Source organism: Apteryx mantelli, chromosome 7 (genome assembly GCF_036417845.1).
Source record: "Apteryx mantelli isolate bAptMan1 chromosome 7, bAptMan1.hap1, whole genome shotgun sequence".
Lineage (NCBI taxonomy): Eukaryota > Metazoa > Chordata > Aves > Apterygiformes > Apterygidae > Apteryx > Apteryx mantelli.
The window spans coordinates 33381871-33402204 of record NC_089984.1 but is presented as its reverse complement, the minus strand read 5'-3'; the positions used below and the strand labels follow the sequence as shown (position 1 = coordinate 33402204).

General features: G+C 59.2%; 1 protein-coding gene across 1 annotated transcript; it reads right to left on the bottom strand.

The window, feature by feature from the left end:
• Positions 1 to 10422: 10422 nt before the first annotated feature.
• On the bottom strand, positions 10423 to 19437 carry DUSP5 (dual specificity phosphatase 5). Its single transcript, XM_067300231.1, has 4 exons — positions 18864 to 19437; positions 15341 to 15483; positions 14358 to 14577; positions 10423 to 12004 (listed from the first exon to the last, which is right to left on the bottom strand). The coding sequence occupies exons 1-4, from the start codon at positions 19291 to 19293 to the stop codon at positions 11604 to 11606; spliced, it is 1194 nt and encodes a 397-aa protein (XP_067156332.1). The 5' UTR covers positions 19294 to 19437; the 3' UTR covers positions 10423 to 11603.
• Positions 19438 to 20334: the final 897 nt, after the last annotated feature.

Sequence of the window (20334 nt, the reverse complement as noted above, 5' to 3'; positions counted from 1 at the left end):
TTAAGAAGCTCGAGTGTTTACTGAATTGTCCTAGTGAACAACTTTGCAAAGAAAACTTCCTGCCTGACTGTTCCTTTGTGGCGTCCTGCTTAAAATGCTCAAACTCAGGGAAAATATTTTCCCCATTTGCATTTGCAGAATTCCTGTCGTTGTAGGGTTTCAGGGAGTCTCACAACATCTTCCTGGGCTTGGTATGTATAATAGATTTGAGTCTCCACTTTATCTGGGAAGAAGTGAATAACAGATGCCACCATCTCAGGTCCCAGCTCCCTGACCCATCCAAGGGGACTCACTAGGGAAAAAAACACGCTTAACCAGTCCTACATGTGGTTAAAAAGAATTATTAAAATCCATGCTGTGTTAGTATTTTCCAGGTAAATAAATGGAATGGATCTACACATCCTAGATTAACTTGTAACTTTTAAAATCACACAGTGAAGCACTCGGAAGTGGGGAAGCAGCAGGATGTTTGATGCATTCGAGACAGTTAGCATCACCCGACACAGTGAAGTTTGACCTCAGCTGAGACACTTCGGTGGAGGTGGAGGGGAGGCATTCAAAACTAGTGTCTGAAGGCAGTAATAACCACAGAAACATTTTAAAACTGACAGATTTTAAAATGCATTCCTCTTCATTGTCCGATTTTAGAGCTATAGGGTGCCTTGAGTCACATTTTCAAGCTTTCTTCTGTAGCTACAAGGTCTAGAAATTTATTTTCACTTAATCATAAAATCCCAGAGCTAAGATTTAAGCCTCCTCCCCTGAAGAGGCAATTGAGGACCATAAGAGAGGTCATCAGCCCAAGAAGATTTTGCTTTTCTCTTGATTGCTGCACTGGCATTGCAGTACCTGGATGCACTGCGTCCTCGTGAAAACCCCGGCTCCAGGGAAAGCTCTAGGAGCTGGGACCCCGTAACCTGGAGCCCACGGTTGGTGCCTCGGGCAGCTGGCTGCTGTCGAGGCACAGCAATGAGCACATCAGCCTCTGTGCTACGAGCAGGCACAAATACAGACCTGGGATCTTTTTTAGCCACGCGCATTCATTTCCATGTGCGGACAGCTAGTGTACAACAAGCTCCTGCAGTTCAGAAACGACTTCTGTGTGTACACAGCTGTGCACAGACACCGGCCTACATTTATTCGTAGGAATAAAACCATATCACATTGATACTTCATCACAGAGCACCCCCCAGTGCCGTGTGCCTAAACAAATATCGATCATATTCATTAAGGAATAGCGCGGCAACCAACAGTCTTGTTCAAAGAGTGGGGACGTGTTGCAAATATATTTGCATCTCGCTGCACACAGGTTTTGTCGCATACCTTTTTTTTGTATTAACTGAGGTTTGTATCTGAGGGAGGGCATTGGCAGACGGGCTGTTTTGCAGACCACGCTGAAAATATACACCCAGCCCAAGGGCAACGTGTGTCTTCTTTATTCTGTCAAGCTGCCAGTGCTGTAGGCAGCTAGTGAAACAGCATACTTTATTCAGCACCTGCAAACATATAAACAGTGCTTGCTGCACGTGACATTTGCATTAATGCATCTCTTCAATAGGTGCTGCAGAGCTTACATACTTTTTTCCATGGCCCTGTTTTATAAGCAGTGTTTTTCTATAAATATACTATAACTAAACATTAGCATTAGAAAGGAGAAAGTGGGAACACTCCTTTAATTCATCGCGGCTACATCAGCATAAAGCATACAGCGGTTATCTCTTTAATCAAGCTTAGTGGGAACATGTAGATGGGATTTAAAATTTCTATTTTTTTTTCCTTTTTTCAATTAGTTACTTTTTTTTAGAAAAAAGCTTTTTAAACATAAAAAAAATTTAAATTGTATTATTATCTCTTCTTATGACCACTTTCAGTTGTGAACTAACCCACATGTAGACAGCTTTTCTTCATCAGCGGTTGTAATTACTAGGTATTGAAAGCCATTTTTTTAAACGATTGCAGGAATCCGGAGGCTCGCTGACGACATCGGTGGCTTGTGCTTCGTGATTCAAAGGCGCTGCAGCGAGGGGCAGGAAGGCAGAGGACCGCGCGCCCGCGGGGCCACGTCTTGTCAGTGCCGGTGGTACAGCAGGAGCTGAAGAGCCGTATCCTCACCGGTGAGCAGCTGCCTGCTGAAAAATAAGGAGCGGAGGCCCCGAACCCGCAAGAGCCTTCGAAAGCCGGGCTCCACGAGGCGGCGGGTGTAATCGCAGGTCCGGGCTGGGGATGCGCCGCAGCAGGCGGTGGCACCTGCGCTGCAGCGACGGGGCACGCGGGGGACCTGCGGGAAAGCGCCGGCGGCTCCGGTCGCCTCCGGTCCCCGCTGCGAGCAGCTCGTTAGCTCTTCCTCGTCAGGCGGCCGCTCCGCGGTTGTAGGCTCCTGGGGGCAGGCAGCCAGCAAACCTGTCAAATCATGGAGACCCGCCAAACACCCCAGGTGCTTCACGGCGGGTCGGTACTCTCTTCTTTTCAGGCTCTGTTTATATTCCCTTTAAACAGCTTGGCAACAGTCAGGCAGGTTTTTTTCAAAAAAGTACGTTTTCCTAGCGCTCTGTGATCCTTTTCATGTGTAAAAGTAAATAATCATCATTGACTATCGTAGTATTCGTGCATGAAGAAACACCGTTTTAATAAAGTTAATGCGCTTGGCAAGAAGAGAGTGACAGGGTAAAACAGCAGCAGCAAATAAATAATAGGGAAAGGTTGCTTTTGCAAGGAGGTATTTTATTACGAATGACTATGTTGCAGGTTTATTAAGGGAAAGTAGTTGTTCTGCTCATCGTCTCTCAGCAGAGCCTCTTTATGAATAAAATGTGGTTGTGGTTGAACCAATTTAATTTGGTTCACTAATTTTATAAAACAAACCATTACACAAATATGAAATTAATTAAATATCGCAGAGATAATTCAAAACACATGCGATGGATTTCTACCAGCAGATGGCGCAGGATGAAGCCTCCAAACAAAGCCGAGTTCATATTTATGCAATAGGAAGAGGCCTTATTTTAGCTGCAAAAGAATAGAAAACATCCATATTTTTATTCACTCTTATGAAACAAAGTGCTTTCTTACGTGGGGAAATTCTGCGAAAGAAATGATTGCTCTGCGTTTTAACTCTATTTTTTTTAAACACCGGGCAAGGAAAGGGCCCCATCGCCAGCGCGCTGGGCTGCTCATGGGGTGAGGGATGCTCCCGTGCTGGAGGGCACGTGGCCCACGGGCAGCGCTGGCCTGGGCCCGGCGGGGATGGGCACGGCCCGGGCTCCCGGCGTCCCCGGGAGCTCTTCCCCGCCACCCGGCACAGGGAAGGCCGTTCAAGAAATCCCTTGGGTTAAGGGTGCCTGCCGATGGCCGGGCTCGCTCATGCCCACGCGTTGCGGTGCTGGTTGGGGACACCTGTGGCCCCAGCTCCACGCAGCCCTGTGGGGTGTCCCACTGCCCGCCATTCCCACGGAGCCCATCGTTCCCGCAGAGCCGCCGTTCCCAGGGAACCCTTCGTTCCCGCAGAGCCCATCATTCCTGCAGAGCCCATCGTTCCCATGGAGCCGCCTTTTCCGCGGAGCCCACTGTTCCTGCGGAGCCCATCGTTCCCGCAGAGCCACCGTTCCCAGGGAGCCCATCGTTCCCACGGAGCTGCCATTCCCGCAGGGCACAGCGGTGGCCGAGCTGCCCACGGGCTGCTGCCGCCAGCGAAGCCCCGGCACGCCTGCCGGCAGAGGGAACCGCTCTCCCGCCTCTCGGGCGCGCGGCTCCGGCCCCAGCCGTCCGCCTGCCCAGACAGCCTGGCGGCCGGACGCCGGGACGCTGGCGCTGAGCGGCTTCCCCCACGGCCACATCCTGCTCCCTGGGGTGGCCGCCTCCGTGGGGCGCCGGGGGCTCCCTGTGCCCGGCACTGAGCCCACGAGCCTGGGCAGGGGCTGGGGAGCGGGGATCGGGGCCGGCACACCTGCGCGGGGCCGGTGCTTCGGACGGGCTGCGTGACGTTTCCGGCGGCGGTGCCGGAGCAGCTGCCGGCGCGCTGGGTCTGCGCAGGGACAGCCCGGAGGAGGACAGGATCAACTGGTTCTTGTCAAATTAAATTATAAGCCAGCCTGACCTCTAAAGACCCAGCTAATCCCAAACTCCGGATGAAAGATCGCCAGCTCAGACAGCGACGCTGGCCTGGGAGATCAGGAGGTGAATTAATAATAGTTAATTTTACTTCCAAAGGCGCTGCCTGTGTCAGGCAAGCAGCAAACACTGTCTTGGCAGCGAGAGCCACGCGGACGTGAACACACGCATCCCATCTGCGGGACTGGCTGCTGCTTCCGAAAAGGCGTCTGCGGAGAGACGTGTTTTCCGCTGCTACAAAAGAGGGGGCGAGCGGCCGAGGGGAATCGGCGGTGTCTGCCCGGGCCCTGGAGGTGCTGCGCGGCGGGTCGTGCCGTCAGCGAGCAGCCTTAACCAAAGGGATGCTTTGAAACCCGTCCGCGATTTTGGCTGGCCTCTTAATACCCACCCAGCGGAGTGACAGACATCCAGACGGACGCACCACATCTGGATTTCGCTCCCTCTTTGAGCCAGCCGGCGGCAGCCTGCAGGGCCAGGCACAAACACAGTTTTCTAACCCGGCCACTAAAGTCAGCCCTAAGGAAAGGCCGTCGGCTTTCGGCCAGGCGTTTCCGGGCTGCGGCAGGTGACCGTCCTCGCGGCTTCTGCGTGACCGTCCCGAGCTGCAGCGACGTTGCCTGCGGCTGGGGGCCGTCGACAAGCCTGAAATTTCCTTCTGGCCTTTGAAGATCAAAGAAAAGCAAAGATAACCTCTGTCTTCATCAAGGAAAGGAAAACCACTACCCGGGGGTTATCTCGGACCCGGCTTCCCGTCGGCGCTAGCAGTTAGCGCTCGGCGTTTCTCAGGCTTTCTCCAGACCGAGCCAGTGGCAACGGGACATCCTCGCTGACAGGCTTTGCTGGTGCAGCTTTTCACAGCTCGGTGCGGTTAATGGGTGGCTTTTCCTCCTTTCCGGCTCTCCGAGGAAGTGCCCCGCTGATTTATTCAGCATGAACTTGCAGACCCCCGTCACCGGTGGGAAGTGCATCTTTATTTTGCACAGCCCCCTCCGCTTTTCCCTTCCTCCCAGACTTCCCAGGCGCCCGTGGCTCGAGGCACACCCCCCCCCCAATGCCGATGCCGATGCCGATGCCGTGCTCCAGCCCAGGACGGCAAGGCCCCTTCCCAGCTCCCTTCGCTAATACGAGCTGTCAGGAGCCACTTTAGCACTTAGTAGCGCCCAGACCGGCACGGTCTCCCGTTTTCCCTTTTCCCCACCAGCGGCCCCTGCTCCGTTCTCTCAGGCATATCCGCCCGCGTCTGTCCTGCTGGCTGCCAGAAAACCAGCTGTTCCTCACAGCTGGATTTAGTAAGCTGAGCCGTGTCGGTGCTTCAGCACTCGGCAGCGCGCAGCTTCCCTGCCGCCCACCCTGGGCGTCCGCCGGCTGCTTCCTGGCAGAGCGGCTGCTAAACCCCGCGGCTGGTGTACAAAAGGGCTGACTGACGGGTTTTGTTTTTAACTGAGTAAAACGTTATCTCCCGGGGGGAAAAAAATAAACCCTTTCTGGTAATATGGAACATATGGCTTCACAAGCACGGAAAATAATAAATGCATCACAGTAACAAGATTTTGTGCCCAGGACATCCTTGGTCTATGGGTCTAATGAGCTTTGCAAACACAGGAGCAAAGCCTGATTTATGCCTTTCTCAGAATCAGCTCCATATCATTCCCCGATGCAAGGCAGGGTGCAGAGGCCGGCGGGCGACGCTTTCCTCGGAGGGAAAGTCTGGTCCCCTGCAGCAGCAAAGCGCTTCTTGCACGAGCGGCACCGTATCAGCAGAGCTCTGCTTCGCACCGGCAGGCTGGAAACATCCTCTGCGGGAGAGAGGAGCCGGGCTGGGGAAAGCACTGCCTTGCTGGTACAGTCCTTTCCGTCCGGTCAGCTCGGTCGGTTGAGGTCTCACTCGTTTCCTCTACGCTTTTGACCAACGTAGCCGTGCCCCCGGCGAGACCGAGCGCAGGCTCCAGCGCCGATCCCAGCCTGCCTGACGCGCCGGTCTCTCCGCTAGCCGCAGAAACTGCTCAGGGCAACGCGAGCGCTGCTAGGGAGACCACAGGTATTAGGGCTGAGAGCGTCTCTGGGCGACCACCAGGCTCGCTGGTGCTCCGCTCGCTGCTGGCCATCCGCCTCGGCTTGGCAGCCCTCCCAGGGCTCGGCCGGAGAGCCGTTAATGGTCATGCTGGAATTCGTGTCAGCCGGCTTTCCAGTTAACTTGGCTTCACGTGGTGGGAGGCGTTAGGGCAGATGCTCGGCTATACCCCCTGTTCCCGTTCGAGCCCTGTCTGCCGTTTCGGTGCAGCCGCAATTTTAGGTCTGATTAGAACAAACGGTTCCTTCAAATAAAGATTTAAAGTCGGGACTGAGCCGGGGCCTGATCCAGAGCCCCTGGTGTTCACTAGTCCTCCTTCCCGTTGAAGCCAGCGGGCTTCGGATCAGGGCCTGGAGGCAGCTCGCAACGCAGGGGCCGTTTGATAACTAGAGATGAGTCACCGTCAAACGCTGTCTGCTTCACAAAGGCGGCTCAGAAATGGAGCGTCTCTGTGTGACAGAAATAAACCACTAGTCATTAAAAAAGAAGGAGAAAAGGGAGCCCGTGAAAAACTACACTGTCATCTCCCTTGGGAGACCTGAGCCCGGTCCCATGGACCCGTGCCGCATCCCGCGGGGGCCTGCGCGCGGGGAGAGGCGGGAGGGACGCCTCTTCCGCGAGCCCTAATGTCGCTTCGGCGACGGAGCCCTTCCGACTCGGAGGCTGAAACCAACGGACTGAAGTAACGCCGCGGTTTACGGCGCGGTGGAAAACAAAGCAGGACTTCACAACCGAGGCCCCAGTGTCAGAGCTTCCTTTGATTTTCTCTGATGACTCAACCTGTTTCACAAGCTATTTTCATATTCCTTATTTAGAGAACTTACTCATGTCTCGGTGAAAGCCTACGATGTGATAAAGCCAAGGAACCGTAACGTGTGGCAGTGGTAACACCTCCCACGCCAAAAAAGTCCTACTTCCATATCCGTGTGGCTCTTCGTACTGGCTCCTGCCTTTTTGTCTCCCCAGAGAAAGTGAGCTGGCGTTGCGTCTCCTTCCCAATTAGCTTCCACCTGCGAAAAGTGGAGCCCTTAGGTCAAACGCATCCTGGCTGGAGCTCCATTTACTTTCACCATGTTACACGGCACATTTGGTCCCTTGACTTCCCAAGAAGGCAAGTGTCATTTTTAGCACACAAACAGCAATGCCCCCAGACTGCCTTCTTCATTCAGGCTTTGTCTCCTGGAAGAAAAAAGTTCTCCACCAGAAAGCAAGAAGTTAAGAATAACTAACTTGGGTCGCTGGGACTGCGTCTGGGGATGGGTAGCTTGGTATAAACTCCTAGCAGAGCTCAGGCACGGTGAATTTTACACGGATTTTACTGGTCAGGTCCAAGTCTACATCCCCAGCCTGTGTTGCCTGAAGTGAAGATGTACAAACCATGCGTTTAGGGGCTTTCAGAGCAAAGATTCTGCCACGAGATACTTTCTGCCTTTTAACAGGTGCCTTCATTAGAAACACAGGAAAGGTCTGTGTTGCCTGCGCGGGCTGCGAAGCCCAGAAGCCAACGCATGGACTAAAAACCAGGTGTCACTTAGGGACAAAAAATACTCCCCATATCTCTTCGCAGTCTGATTTGCAGTCGTGCAGAGGCATTTATTCTTCGTGGCAGGTTTCTGAGGAGTTTCTCTGACCTGGAGGCAGGAGGAGAGGGAGCCTGTGCAACCCAGAGGCAAAGGCCAGGTAGCAGCCCTTGCCGCACGGCTGCCGTTCGCAAGGCTAAAAGCACGGACCGAAGGCTACGTGGCACCGGCACTGCTCGGTGCGTGCTCCTGCCGGGATCAGAGACGGCTCCTGCCCGGCGCTGAGGAGCCTGGGACACGAGGGCTGCGCCACCAGCAGTGCCAGTGGAGAGAGGCGCTCAGGTCCCAACGCGGCCCTGAACCACGGGCAGAAGAATCTGCAAAAGCCTCTTTTCCGTGACGATCCCTCTCATCTTCTTTGGATTCAGGCGTCCTGAGGGATAAGCTCTAATCAAAGCTTTGCCTAAGGTTACAGCATTCATGGCACCTTTCCTGCACTTGGGTTTTCTGATGTCTAACAGCACCCTGCATTGAGCCTTCCCCTTGTTGTTACGGCTAGCTGGGTCTCTGTTTTCCCCCAAATCTATCAGAATTTTTTGACATCTCTACTCCCCTGCCAAGCGTAGCCGGCCGATGGACATAGGCACGTGGACCAGCCAGTTCGACCACTGTCAGTGCTACCAGCCCTTATCCTTCAGCTTTGACATTCCCCATGCACCTGGGGTTACGGCCATCCGCATGATCTGAACGTCCATCCTTGGGCGCGAGCTACCCAAAACCTAAGGCCAGGTGGGCTGCAAAAGCCCCCCGCTGTGCTCGGTCGGGCGGATTCCCTCGGCACAGCCCGCGAAACGTCGGCAGGGCTGTTTCTGCGCCCCGGCGGGAGGCAGCTGTGCGCGCTGCTGCCTGGGAGGGCACAGCTGGGTTTCCTGCCCTGCCCGCGGGGCGCAAGCTCCCGCGTCCCATCTCCAGGTAAGGGCCACACTCTGCCACGCTCGCCCCCCTCGCGTCGGCTCCCGCGTCCGCAGCGCCTTCCTGGTGGCTGCAGCATCTTCCAAGAGAGGTGGCAACTGCCGAGCTGCCCCAGGGGAGAGCTGGGCCGGAGGGCAAGGGCTCACGTTAGCCCTGAAATAGCAAAACGGGCCTCAGCACGCGTGTGGGAACCCTTCCCGCCGGGGGCATCCACATCCCGCTCTGCGGTGGGTGCTGGGGCTCCTGCAGCGCCCCGCAGCCCGGAGGAGCTGCACGCGGGCACCCAGCACGGCGCCTCCCCCAGCAGGGGGTTACGCCGGGGAGGAGCGTGCAGCGCATGCTTGTGTGCCCATGCGTGGCAGCAACCCCTCTTCGGGCTTCCCCCGGGGCTCTGGACCTGGACCTACAACTTTTGCTGAATCCTCCCTCTGCGGGTGCTCCTCACCGCCACCACCACCACCATCACCACCACCACCACCACCACCACCATCACCATCACCACCACCACCACCACCACCACCACCACCACCACCACCACCACCACCATCATCACCACCACCATCACCATCACCACCACCACCACCACCACCACCACCACCATCACCACCACCACCACCACCACCATCACCACCATCACCACCACCACCACCATCACCACCACCACCACCACCACCATCACCACCACCACCACCACCTTGCGCTAGAGACAGGGATCAGAGCCCCCCCCCCCCCCCCCCAAAGCAGAGCAGCTGCCTCCCTTCCCCGCTAAACACCCGGCTGCTCCGCCTGGCTTTGGTCCTCCCCGTGGTCTCTACCCACCTCCACGGCCGAACCTGGCCGGGGCGGCAGTCCCCCCGCTAACCCCTCCAGCCCCCTGCCCGGAGCACCGCTGTGCGCCGTTATGAACCCGCACGGGCTCTCCGGGGGGTCGGCGCCTCATCCCCTAGCCGCCAAGCCGGGGCGCTGCCCGACCCGCCACCGCGGAGGCGCTTTTGCTGCCGGAGGGAGAGCGGCTGGTCGCTGCTTGCCGAGGCCGCGGCTCTGCGCGGCCCCTCTCCCCGGCAGGAGCCCGGCAGCGCTGCTGCTCGGCGCCAAGAGGGGCCGGGAGGCCTTTCCCGGCGGCCGGCTGGGGGGGGGCTGCCGCTCGCTCCCAGAGCCCGAGAGCTTGGAGGAGCGGATCAGGGCGCCGGCGCTCCGCGCGGATTTCCGCGCCGAGGGAGGAAGGCGTCCGGGCGGGGAGCGCGCCGCGGGCCGCTCTGCGGGTCCCGGGCCCCTCGCGGGAGCCGCACCGGCGCCTGCGGCCGCCCTGGGCGCCCGGCTCGGGCTGCAGCCTCCCGCCGCGCGCGCGCAGGGGAGGAAGCGGGGGCTGAGCCTGCTTCGGATTTGCATCTCCGGCAGGATGGTAAATCTTATATAAAACACGCATGATTCAAAACAGAAGCGGCTGCCCGGCCGCCGGGAAGTGACGCCGCCGTGACTCATGTCATTCTGGTTAAAAAGAAAGAGAAAAATCCTCCCCCTCGCCTTCTGCCCCGCGGACGCGCACCTTGGCGGCCCCGGCGCTCGCCCTCCGCGGCGCCTCGCTCTGCCGCCCTCTCCCGCCGCTGAGCGCAAGCAAAGCGCCCGCGCAGCCCCGGCGCGCTCCAAGGACGACACATAGCTTTCTTTTCCCGGCTTTTTTTTTCCCCCCCCCCCCTCTTTTATTATTTTTACACTCCATAAAAACCGCCGCGGGTTTTCTTTCACATTCGCGAGATCTTCTGGAAATTATTGCCGTTTCCCACACGTATTACATATAAAAAAAAAATAGAAAGGTCAAGAGACGAAGAGAGCGGCACGTCCCGAGCTCCCCGCAGAGACGCAGAAACGCAGCGCGAGAGCGCGAAACCGGCTCTCGTGCGGGGCGGCTGGCGGGGGGCGACCGCACGCACTGAGCAAGCCACGAAACACGAACGAGACCACTTTGCCACGCACGTCACACACGCGTCCGAAACGCTCGGGAGGAGGCAGGGAGCGGAGGCGGCTCGGGGCCGCGCTCGTCAGGTTTGGCTTTTTGGTGTGAAATCCAGCAGTTACGGTGTCGTCCGGTGGGAAGCAGCTTGGACGAGGCTCGCGGGGACGTTCAAGTATCCTGGGGCTGTCCTTAAGTAGCAGACGGGAGCGCGGCAGCTCAGCGGGGTAGCCCGCGCGCCTCGCCTCCTTCCAGCCCCCCTGCTTTCGTTGAAAGCACGTCCAGCGCAAAGGCAGACGCAGAAGCGCAGGGAACGCCGCACCTGAACAGGCCCCGGGTCCATCCGAGCTGGTATCCAGCTTCCTTGTGGGCAATACCTGACGCTTCGGAGGACGGAGCAGGGCAGGGGGATTTTCACCCGGCTGTGCGGCAGCGTCCTGGGAAAGGGGGGCTCCCTCCCACCCCGGCCGGTTGCTCCCTGCAACATGAAACACCAAGGCGGGGAGGAAAGCCGGAGAAAAAGCAAAACGGATATCGACTCCCACCCCCTCTGAAGTTTCAAGGGTTGTGCTTTTCGTTTTGCTTTCTTTCCTGCTGTTGCCATTTATTGCTTGAAACTTTAAATAAGGTTCTTTTAAGAACTAAAAAGGGAAGGAGATGGGGACTGAGAACACACTGAATGGATATCTCATTGCTCCAGACGAATCTGGAAATACAGTAGTGGGTGCACACTCTGTGGATAAAAACCTAGAAAAGCACTTCTTTGTCATTTTAAAAAAGGACATTAAAAGTTCAGAAAGCCTGCCGCGTGTACAGCACTCGGATCTTACAGTCAGCATACGCTTTTGGCAAGTATCACCCACGATGACTGCTCTGTCTCAGACGAAGTCCATGAGGTTTCTCTATTGCACGTTCATGAAATGTTCGTATTGGAGTCACAGTTAGGATCAGAGGACTGCATCAGCTCCAGTTCCCGGTGGGTTCAGCAGGACGAAGATGCGGTCATCGGGCTAAGTTTCAGCTGATGGACAGGAGAGTGGATGGGCACAGAACTCAAGACTGAGGTAGGAAAGGCGAAACACGAGCCTTCAAAATTTTTGCCTAACGTCAGTTCTTCTGCAAAGAAGGACACAGCTTCTCTTTTGCACGAGGCAACAGGGGGGCTGGGAGTGGAAGACAAGATCTCCGACTCATATTGTAGTAACTGGCCCATGAAACCAAAGTTTGGCGAGATCAGACTGCGACGTTGCTTGATGTAATCGAAGGCCTCCTCCAGGCGGAGCTTCTTCGTCTTCATGAGATACGCCATGCAGATGGTGGGCGAGCGCGAAATCCCAGCTTCACAGTGTACCAGGATCTTGCCCCCTGCTCGCCTGACATAATCTAGGAAAAAGATACGCATTGCAGATGTCAGTTTTGCGGTGTCCTTTCCATCCCCAATGAACGCACACCCAACGCTGGAGGTGCAATACGGCACGCAGCCAAGTCCATCGCCCTTCTGTTCGGTACCAAAGATAACATGGAGATGGAAAGAGAAAGGGGACAAACCCAAATCTGAGGTGGACCCGAGTCGCAGGCGACACTTTGTTTCAGGATCTGCGGATCCCGATTTGGTTCCATCTCCGCTTTTAGGAAAGTCCTTCCCCGTCTCCCTCCGACCTGCCTATTTCTCCTTTCGAGCGATTCCCTTTTCAGAGCGTTGCGAGACGAGCGCCAGGCGCCTGGGCAATGCCCTGCTTTCCGCGCCCGGGGCTCGAAGGGCAGCCCCGAGCCCGGCCAACCCTCCCGCGGTGGGGAACCTCGCAAAGGCGAGAGCCGCAGGACTGCCTCCCCCTCATCAGCTTTGCTCAAAAAAAAAACATTTTTCTGTAAAGCGCGAACCTAGCTGGCTGCTTGGCGGCTTAGCCGCGCGCGGCGGCGCCGGGGGCTGTGCCCCGGGCGGGGGGGACGCTGAGCTCGCTCCCCGGCGCTCGCCACAAAGCACGCAAGGACCGGGAGGCAGCTGCTAATTACAGCCTGGGCAAAGCCTGGTCCGACTTAAGTCAGGATATAAAAGGCTTATGCAAAGCGCCCACTTTACACAACAGGAGCCACTGCGGTTACTCACACAGCACAATGATTGTTATTAGATTAAAGAGAACGTGCTTAAAATAAACCCTTTCCACACAAAAATATAGTGCAAAAATAGACGTCCTCTGGTCTCTTGCCTCGAGCAACACGCTCAGGCTCCAATTTATGGAGCAAGGGGCCGAGCGCGGTGCTCGCCGCACAGCGCTGAGATGACACGGAGCTCAGCAAGTTATCATTTGCCCGTCTTTGACTGTGTGCCGGGGGGCCGGCGCGACCACGGCCGGTTATATTTAACTGCCGTTCAAAACAGGGAAGACATGGATTTGAGTCATCCCCAGCAGCCGCGCCACACAGCCAGCGTCAAAAGAAAAAGTGAAAACTAAAACCATCCTCAAAATTTTGGGGAGATTTCCAAGTGACTCAACGACTATCAGAAGGGGATGGGGACAGGGCAGAAAACTCCCGTGAATTAGCATTTCCCCGAAAAACCGAAGAAAGTCCTTCACCAGGAAGAGAAAGGGCGACGAGACCGCCCTTGGGGCAACAGGCGTTTTGCCATTTCGCCTGCAGCGCCGACGGACTCAAACGCAGCTGCGGGACGGCTCCGGAGAGGCGGCGGCCGGGTGTGCGTGCTGGACGGACGCTGCCTCCACCCGGGCCGCTCCACGGCGCTGGATCGCCCCGTGCCGGTGGCGGCGGCGGTGCCCCGCGGCGGGCGAGCAGCCAACCCGGCCGGTGCCGGGGTGCGAGCCCGCGTGGCGGAGAGGGGAAGCGGGGCCCGGGGTTTTCTCCCGGGTTTGCAGCGGGGTGTTTGATCGAAGGGGGAGTTGCTGTGGCGTGATCGAACGGAGAAACGTAAGCAGGTCTGCGATAAGGGGGGACGCTGGATTTGCGCGCGCCTGGCTCCAGGACGCCCCAGCACAGCAAGGCAACGAGCCGCGTTCACGTGCCTTCTACGGGGCCTGAAGTACAAGTCCAAGGAGCCAGGACGTGGTTTTTTTCATTTAAAATCAATAGACTTTGGTGTTTTTCACCCATATCTCTTTGTCCCCCGTTGTGTTGAAGTTACCCTTACGTTTGCTTTGAAAAGAAAATAAAGCTGACTCGCTGCCTTGCCTCGTCCACCCCACGGCCGCCGGGAGGAGGGAGGGATTTTCCTTCCTCTGCCTCCCGGCCTGGAGGGGCCGAGGGAAGAGCGGCCTCGCGCTAAGGGCCCCTCGCCTGCCTCCGCTGCTGCGAGCCCTCTGCCAGCACGGACGCCGTGAAAACTGCTTTCCCTTCCACGAGGGCCCTTGGTTTGCATCTTGCTTGTTTGAATTTTAGGATTTTAAATGCGGCGACATAAGACAGGACACTCGTTTACCCCGGCACTATTTCTGGTGGCCCTGTCTGAAGGAGTCAGACCGGAGAAAGCCACCAGCTATCGCTGGGTTTTATTGCTCTGAACTGCAATGCACCACGCACACCTGGAGCAAGGTTACTTAAGCCCGTTTGCCCCTACACAGGGATCATCCCCGAGCTTGTCTTCTTCTGGCATCTACCGCAAAGGCTCCCCGGTCGCGCACCGCTCTGGGGTGCCGGCTGGAAGGTACCGCCGAAGCCCAGCGCGACCTTCGGGAAGCCCTTGGCGAGTCTGCAGGTCTGCCGGGGGATTTAGCGCACCTACCGATGAAATCGATGGCCTCCTGGAAGTGCGAGCTGATGTCCGCCGTGTGGCTGTCCTCCACCGGGATCCACTTGTAGCAATACTGGTCTTTAAAGGGCTCCGAGCTTTTCCGGGAGACGTTGAGCAGGGCCGTGATGTGCAGGTTGGCGAGGAACTCGCACTTGGAAGCGTGGTAGGCACTGCCGAGGTAGAGGAAAGGCAGGATTTCCACCGGGCCGCCCTGGAAGAGAAGGAACGGGAACGTGCAGCTCGGACACCTTGTTCTCTTGCAGAGCGGTGCTGCCGCCGGGTGCTGTGATGGGGCAGGGGAACGCGGAGGAGCCCGCTCCCGGGGGACACGGGTAGCTCCCGGTGCTGCTGGGAAAAGCTTCGCACGCCGGGCGCTGCCGCCGGGCTGCGGGCACCTGCCCTCGGCCGCCGAGCCCCCCCGGCACCGGCAGCGGCAGCGGGAGTGACGTGGCCGCGGGGCCGCCCACCCCGCGCAGACGTGACCTCAGTTCCTCCTTTCGCAACGCAAGAAAGGGCTAGATGAGGAGACCGCAAAGAAAGGAGAGGAAAGAGAAGAGAAGGCGGCGCCGCCTGGCATCGGCGTCTCGGAGCCGGCAGGTAACTTTCCATGATGCGCCCGGCGCCGCCGCGGCTCCCCGGCTCGCGCGGCCCCCACCGCTGCGGGGAGCCGGGGCGGCCCGGGGGCTCCCCAGCGCCGGAAACGCCACCTCCCCGGCAGCCGGCGCCTCCAGCGCGGGGTGACGGTCCCGGGTGGCAGCCGGCGCGGGGACTTCCCCGCGGAAACCCCGCGCTGCCACCGGGCTCGGCCTCTGCAACCGCTCGCCCCGCCAGAACGTGGCCGCGTCTCGGTACGGGGAAACACGGAGAAGGGTTCCTGATCCCGCAAAAGCTATTGCACACGTGTCCTCGCGGAGGGGCGGGGGTCCGGGGGCGACGGGGCCGAGCGGGGGGGACGCAGCCCCCCCGGCACGCACCTGGTCGTACGCCGGCTTGGGGTTGGCGCCCGGCTGCTCGCCGGGGCTGGCGGCGCTCCTCTCCGTCTCGCTCCTCTCCGGGGAAATGAGTTTTCCGTCCACGCAGCACTCAGGATATTGCGAATTGAAGGTTTCATACCCCCCTAGGGAAGAAGAGAAAACGACATACAGACGTTTGCATTTCCGAAAACCGGCTTCATTAAAGCGGAGGAGAAACGAAGCTTCGGCGCCTGTAATGAGGCAGGATAGCGGCTCATCGCGATCAGCCCCCCGGGGGCCAAGGAAGAATAACGGGCCCTTCGGGAAGCGCGTTGCTTAAAAGGCTTTGGGCGCCCAAAGAAAACCTCTGATACAGCTGACAATTATTAACTTGCTAAAAGCCGATGGATACTAATTAAAACTGTTAGCGAACGTAAATTTGTTGAGTCTAGCAAACATTAACTCCAGTACAGTGGGGACCAACGTCCCTCCTTCATGCTTTATATATGAACGTTAGCTCTAGCATTTGAGACAGAGATTTTTGTGTACAGTCTTCATCCTCTTTAAATCTGTTATTACCATATATGTTGTGACAACGTAAAAAAAATGTTTATTTGCATTTCTGAATGGACATAAGCACAAGAGGGGGATGCTCGCGAAGGTGTCACTGATCATCACGATGCATGAAACAGCAAGTTAATGAAGTCAGTCCCACCAAAACCAATCTATTAAATAACAGCTATAAAGCTTAATGAAATCCTGTGACAGCGTTTGACAACTGAATAGCCCCGCATGAGCTCTTCTGCGTGGCTAAGTACGGCGTTCGTTACATTCGGCGCACAGCTAATGAAAAGGAATTAATCCTGTTATTACATCGTTACTCAAAGTTTGTCTCAGCTAAATTGTCCCCTATTTCCCGACTAGGAATATGCCACACGGATCTGCAGAATGAATGTGGATAAGCCAGGTAGCCCCAACAGCCTGGAAAAGTCCTTTGCGGGCTGCGTCTGCCACCTGTGCTTTTTCACAACAAAAGCAAACGGCAAAAGCTCCAAAATAACTATGTTCGCTAATCCCCTGGAGTGCGGCCCTCGAGCAAGCAAGGCCCCGAAAGCAAACGCTTCGCCGTGATTCATTAATCTGCAACCGCTTCGCGCTGCTAAGCAATGGCGGCGCAGGTGCCCCGTTGCAAGGGAGGGTTTCGAAGCAGAGGAAGCGCAGGAGACTCGAGCGGCACCGCAGGAACCGTCGGCCTCCCCGGGCTGCCCAGATACGGCTGCCTCTGACATTTTGGCTCCGTAACGCGGCTGGCGCGTCGGGTTGCAATGTTTGAGCAGACGCCTGCTGAGGTGCATGACGTGCTGTTGTCGCCCACTCGGAGCCTGACCGCGGGGTCCCCGCGTCGCGGCCGCGCGCCCGATCCAAAGCCCGCTGCACGTAATGGGAGGTTTTTTCCGTGACAGAGGCCGGGAGGTGCCTTTGCCAGCACCCAGCGCACAGCACCGGCTCCCTTCCCCGCGCCGGGCCCCACACCAGCCGGTGGGTCAAGCGGCAACGCGACGGATGGGAAAGGACACTTCAGGGGGGTAATAAGCCGATGTGGCGTAAAGAGCCAACAAACACAACAAGCTCTCCAGAGTCCTCTGCTGCCCTGATCTCAAACTGCCTTTCCTGGGCCGGGTTCCTAAGTTGCTTTCTTTTGAATGGGCGACCTTATCTCCCCCCTGCCTGCAACCTCCACCACCGCCCGGGAAAGATATGTACAGTTTATATAAATAGCCATTATCTCCATCCATGCCCCGTGCTGTTGTTTTCCCTCTTGAACGAGCGCAGAAACCTGCCCGAGCCGAAGCAGCGCCGGCGTCCGAACAGGCACGGACGCCTCGCGTCCCCGGGGCAGCTCCTGCAGCAGCCGGCGAGCGGTTAATCCCGGGCCTTGGGGGTCAGGATTTTCGCAGGCCACCCTCGCGGTGAGTCGCCTTCTCATCGCGGCCTCCAGCCGGCTCCTCTCCCCCTCCCCGCTCAGCCTGGCTTTGCTGCGGGGCCGCTTTGCCCGCAGCGCCTCGGGCTCCGCTGCGGCTCCTGCCCCGCTGCGCCCCGAGCCGCGGCGGCCTCATCCTGCGGCGCCCGGCGCCTCCCGCCGAGCGAGGAAGAGGAGGAACCTCCCCAGCCGCTGACAAGGGGAAGTCTTCTTTTCTTTCTTTTTTTTTTGGGCCCTCAAATCGACAGGCTTTCAAGTAAGACGCTTAGCAATAAACAAAAAGCTAAAAAGCAGAGCCTACATTAAAACTCCACCCCAGACAAACTGCCCACAGCCACAGTCACCACTTCAAAGAGTGGGGCCAGGGCATTAGGAGGAGGAAGATCTTGTGGCTAAACGAGCAGGCTGAGAGTCAGCAGAGCTTAATTCGGTCTCTGGTTTGCCGCACACTTCCCGGGGCGACCTTAGAGATGCTGCTGCAGCCCTGGTTTAATGGGGTCCTTAAGGATTCGCCTGGCCCGGCACACTGCAGCTATCCCTGCCCTGGGGCGGCGGAAATGGTGCCCGGGGGGTGGCTGCGGCACCCTGGCGCTGCCTCCCGGGGACAGGGCACAGGCTCGGCAGATCAGAAAAAAGCCTGGCATAATCTTAGTAAAAAGAGACTTAATCCGGCCCGTGAGAAAACCCACAGAGTTTATTCAGGAAACACGGCCTGGTTCTCTCCTCCGTTTGTGGGCCCCCCCCCCCCCCGGGCCCCGCAGATCTGGGGAAGGGGCTTGTTTTTGCCAGCTCCGGCTTTGCGGCCGGGAGCCCCGGGCCCGGCGCGTTTCGACCCGGGGATCCGGTCTCTCCCCCGCAGGCACCCCGGGGCCGAGGGGGGGGCCGAGGGGGGGGCGAGCGCTTGGAAACCGGAGAGGGCGAAGGGACAAAGGAGCTGCCAGGCGAGACGCAGGGAGGGCGGCAGAAAGGGCGGGCTGCTCCTCTTTAGGGATTTATTAGCCCCGCGATACACGGAAGGAAAACAAAACCCGGTAATCAAGGGGCTCTAGATACACGTTTCGGGGGGGGGGAGGATTTACGCCCCCAGCAAGCCCCGCAGTAGCGGCTAAGGCTTTTTTTCCCCCTGCCAGTCTCGGATGGAGACAAACCTCCATGCTCGGCGGAGGCACCGGCCCCGCTGCCCCCGCTCCCCCCGGTTTCGGGCGCCCCACGCGGGCCGCCCCGACGGAGCGGCCGAGAGCGGGCGGCCCCGGCGCTGCTCTGCGAGCGGGGCGGCTTAGCCGACCGCGGCGGCCGGCTGTGCCCGCGCAGCCCCGACGCCTCCCGCCCCCCCTCTCGCCCTGATAACCCGCCACTTCTGTCCTTCTGCCCTCGTGTTCTTTGCTTCGCATCAGCCTCTAAACCGCGCGGCGGGGGCGAGCGGAAAGGCTTTTCGGCTCAGCCCGCGGAGTCTATCCGGGATTTATTTCCAGCGGGTGGAAGAGAAATGAAACCGCGGCGCTACCTCCCTGCCCTCCACCTCCCCCCCCGGCCCCGCTCCCCGCTCCCCGCTTCGCCTCGCACCTTTCAGGAAGCAGACCCGGGCGCCGGCCTCGGGCAGGCTGGACAGCAGCGCGTTGAGGACGATCTGCGCCGTGCTGTCCTTCCGCAGCTTCTGCCAGTGCCCCGTGCCCTGGTCCAGCACCACGACGGCCGCCAGGCGGGCCGCCCCCGCCGCCGCTGCCCCCGCCGCCGCCGTCCCCGCCGCCGCCGCCGCCTCGCCGCCCGGCAGCAGCCGCGCGCGGGCCGCCGCGTCGGGCACCACGAAGTGGAGCGGCACGGCCCCGCCGCGGGCGCGCCGCATCACCACCGAGTTGAGGTTGACGTTGAGGGAGCCGCGCAGGCAGGAGGCCGAGTAGGACAGGTAGGGCCGGCAGTCCAGCACCAGGCAGCGGGAGGGCTCCTTCCGCAGCAGCTTCCGCAGCTGGCGGCAGTCGAGGGACGTGACTTTCATGCTGGCCGCGGGGCTCCCCGGCCGGCGCCGGGGCAGGAGCCGGGGCAGGAGCCGGGGCAGGGGCGAGGGCAGGTCGGCGCCCGGCGGCGCAGCGGTCCCGGGGCCGGGGAGCGCGGTGCGGGACGGCCGAGCCTGCGCGGGGACGCGCCGCGCTCGCCGAGCCAGGGAATCCCGGCCGCCGCCGCCGCCGCGGGGCATTTATATGAATGGGAGGCCGGGCGATGACGACACTGCCCAAATAAGGCGAGTGACGCGCCCGCGCTCCAAACATGGGCACCCCCCGCCCCGCGCCGCCGGGCGCCCCGCCCCCCGGGGGGATCCCCCCCCCTCCCCTCCCCTCCCTCCCCTCCCCGGCGCGGCGCGACGCGACGGTGGGGGCCGCGGCCGGGGCCGGGGCCGGGGCGCCGCGCAGGCTGCGTTAGTCAGGCTCGGAGGCAGAGGAAGCTGAAAAACGCCGCAAAAATTCTCCAGTCATCGGCCCGAGACTCACCCCGTCATCACCGCTGCCCCGCGCAGCTAGCGCCGGAGCCGGGACGTGCGCCGGCGGAGGAGGAGGAGGAGGAGGCGGCGCGGGGGAGGAAGGCAGTGCTGGGCAGGTCCCGTCCCCGTCCCCGTCCCCCCCCCGGGCCGCCCTGCCCGCCCCCGCTGCCGCGTTTGGGCTGCCGCGGCCTTGCCACGCTGCACGGCGAGGGGGGGCCCCGGTGACACTGCGGGACCCAGCGGCGTTAGTCAGCGTTGCGCGGGAGGGGGCAGGGATGGGGGGGGCACCTGCGCCAGAACGGCCTCTGGCACGGCTGGCTGGGGGTCTTGCATCCCTTCCGCTGCAGCGCACTTGCCTGCTGTGAGACTGCGAGCTGAGGGGCCTGCGAAGAGCCTGGCACCACAGGCTCGCTGTGCACCGCGGGCCAGAATCGCTACCCCAGCAAACAGATATTAGGAGATTTGGCACTCGTCCTTTCCTTGCACGTAAGTTGAGAGACGACCAAAAAGAGAACGGGAAATCCTGGAAGAAGACAGGCAAAAGGACAAGGTCCGACCCAG

Bases quoted from the DNA above. Each gene is read 5' to 3' on its own strand.
- DUSP5 (XM_067300231.1), bottom strand. From the start codon at position 19,293: ATGAAAGTCACGTCCCTCGACTGCCGCCAGCTGCGGAAGCTGCTGCGG. The intron at 15,484-18,863 runs GTGCGAGGCGAA...CTTCTTCCCTAG, and splicing joins CCGGGTCTGCTTCCTGAAAG to GGGGGTATGAAACCTTCAAT. The intron at 12,005-14,357 runs GTAGGTGCGCTA...TCTTTTTCCTAG, and splicing joins GGAGGCCATCGATTTCATCG to ATTATGTCAGGCGAGCAGGG.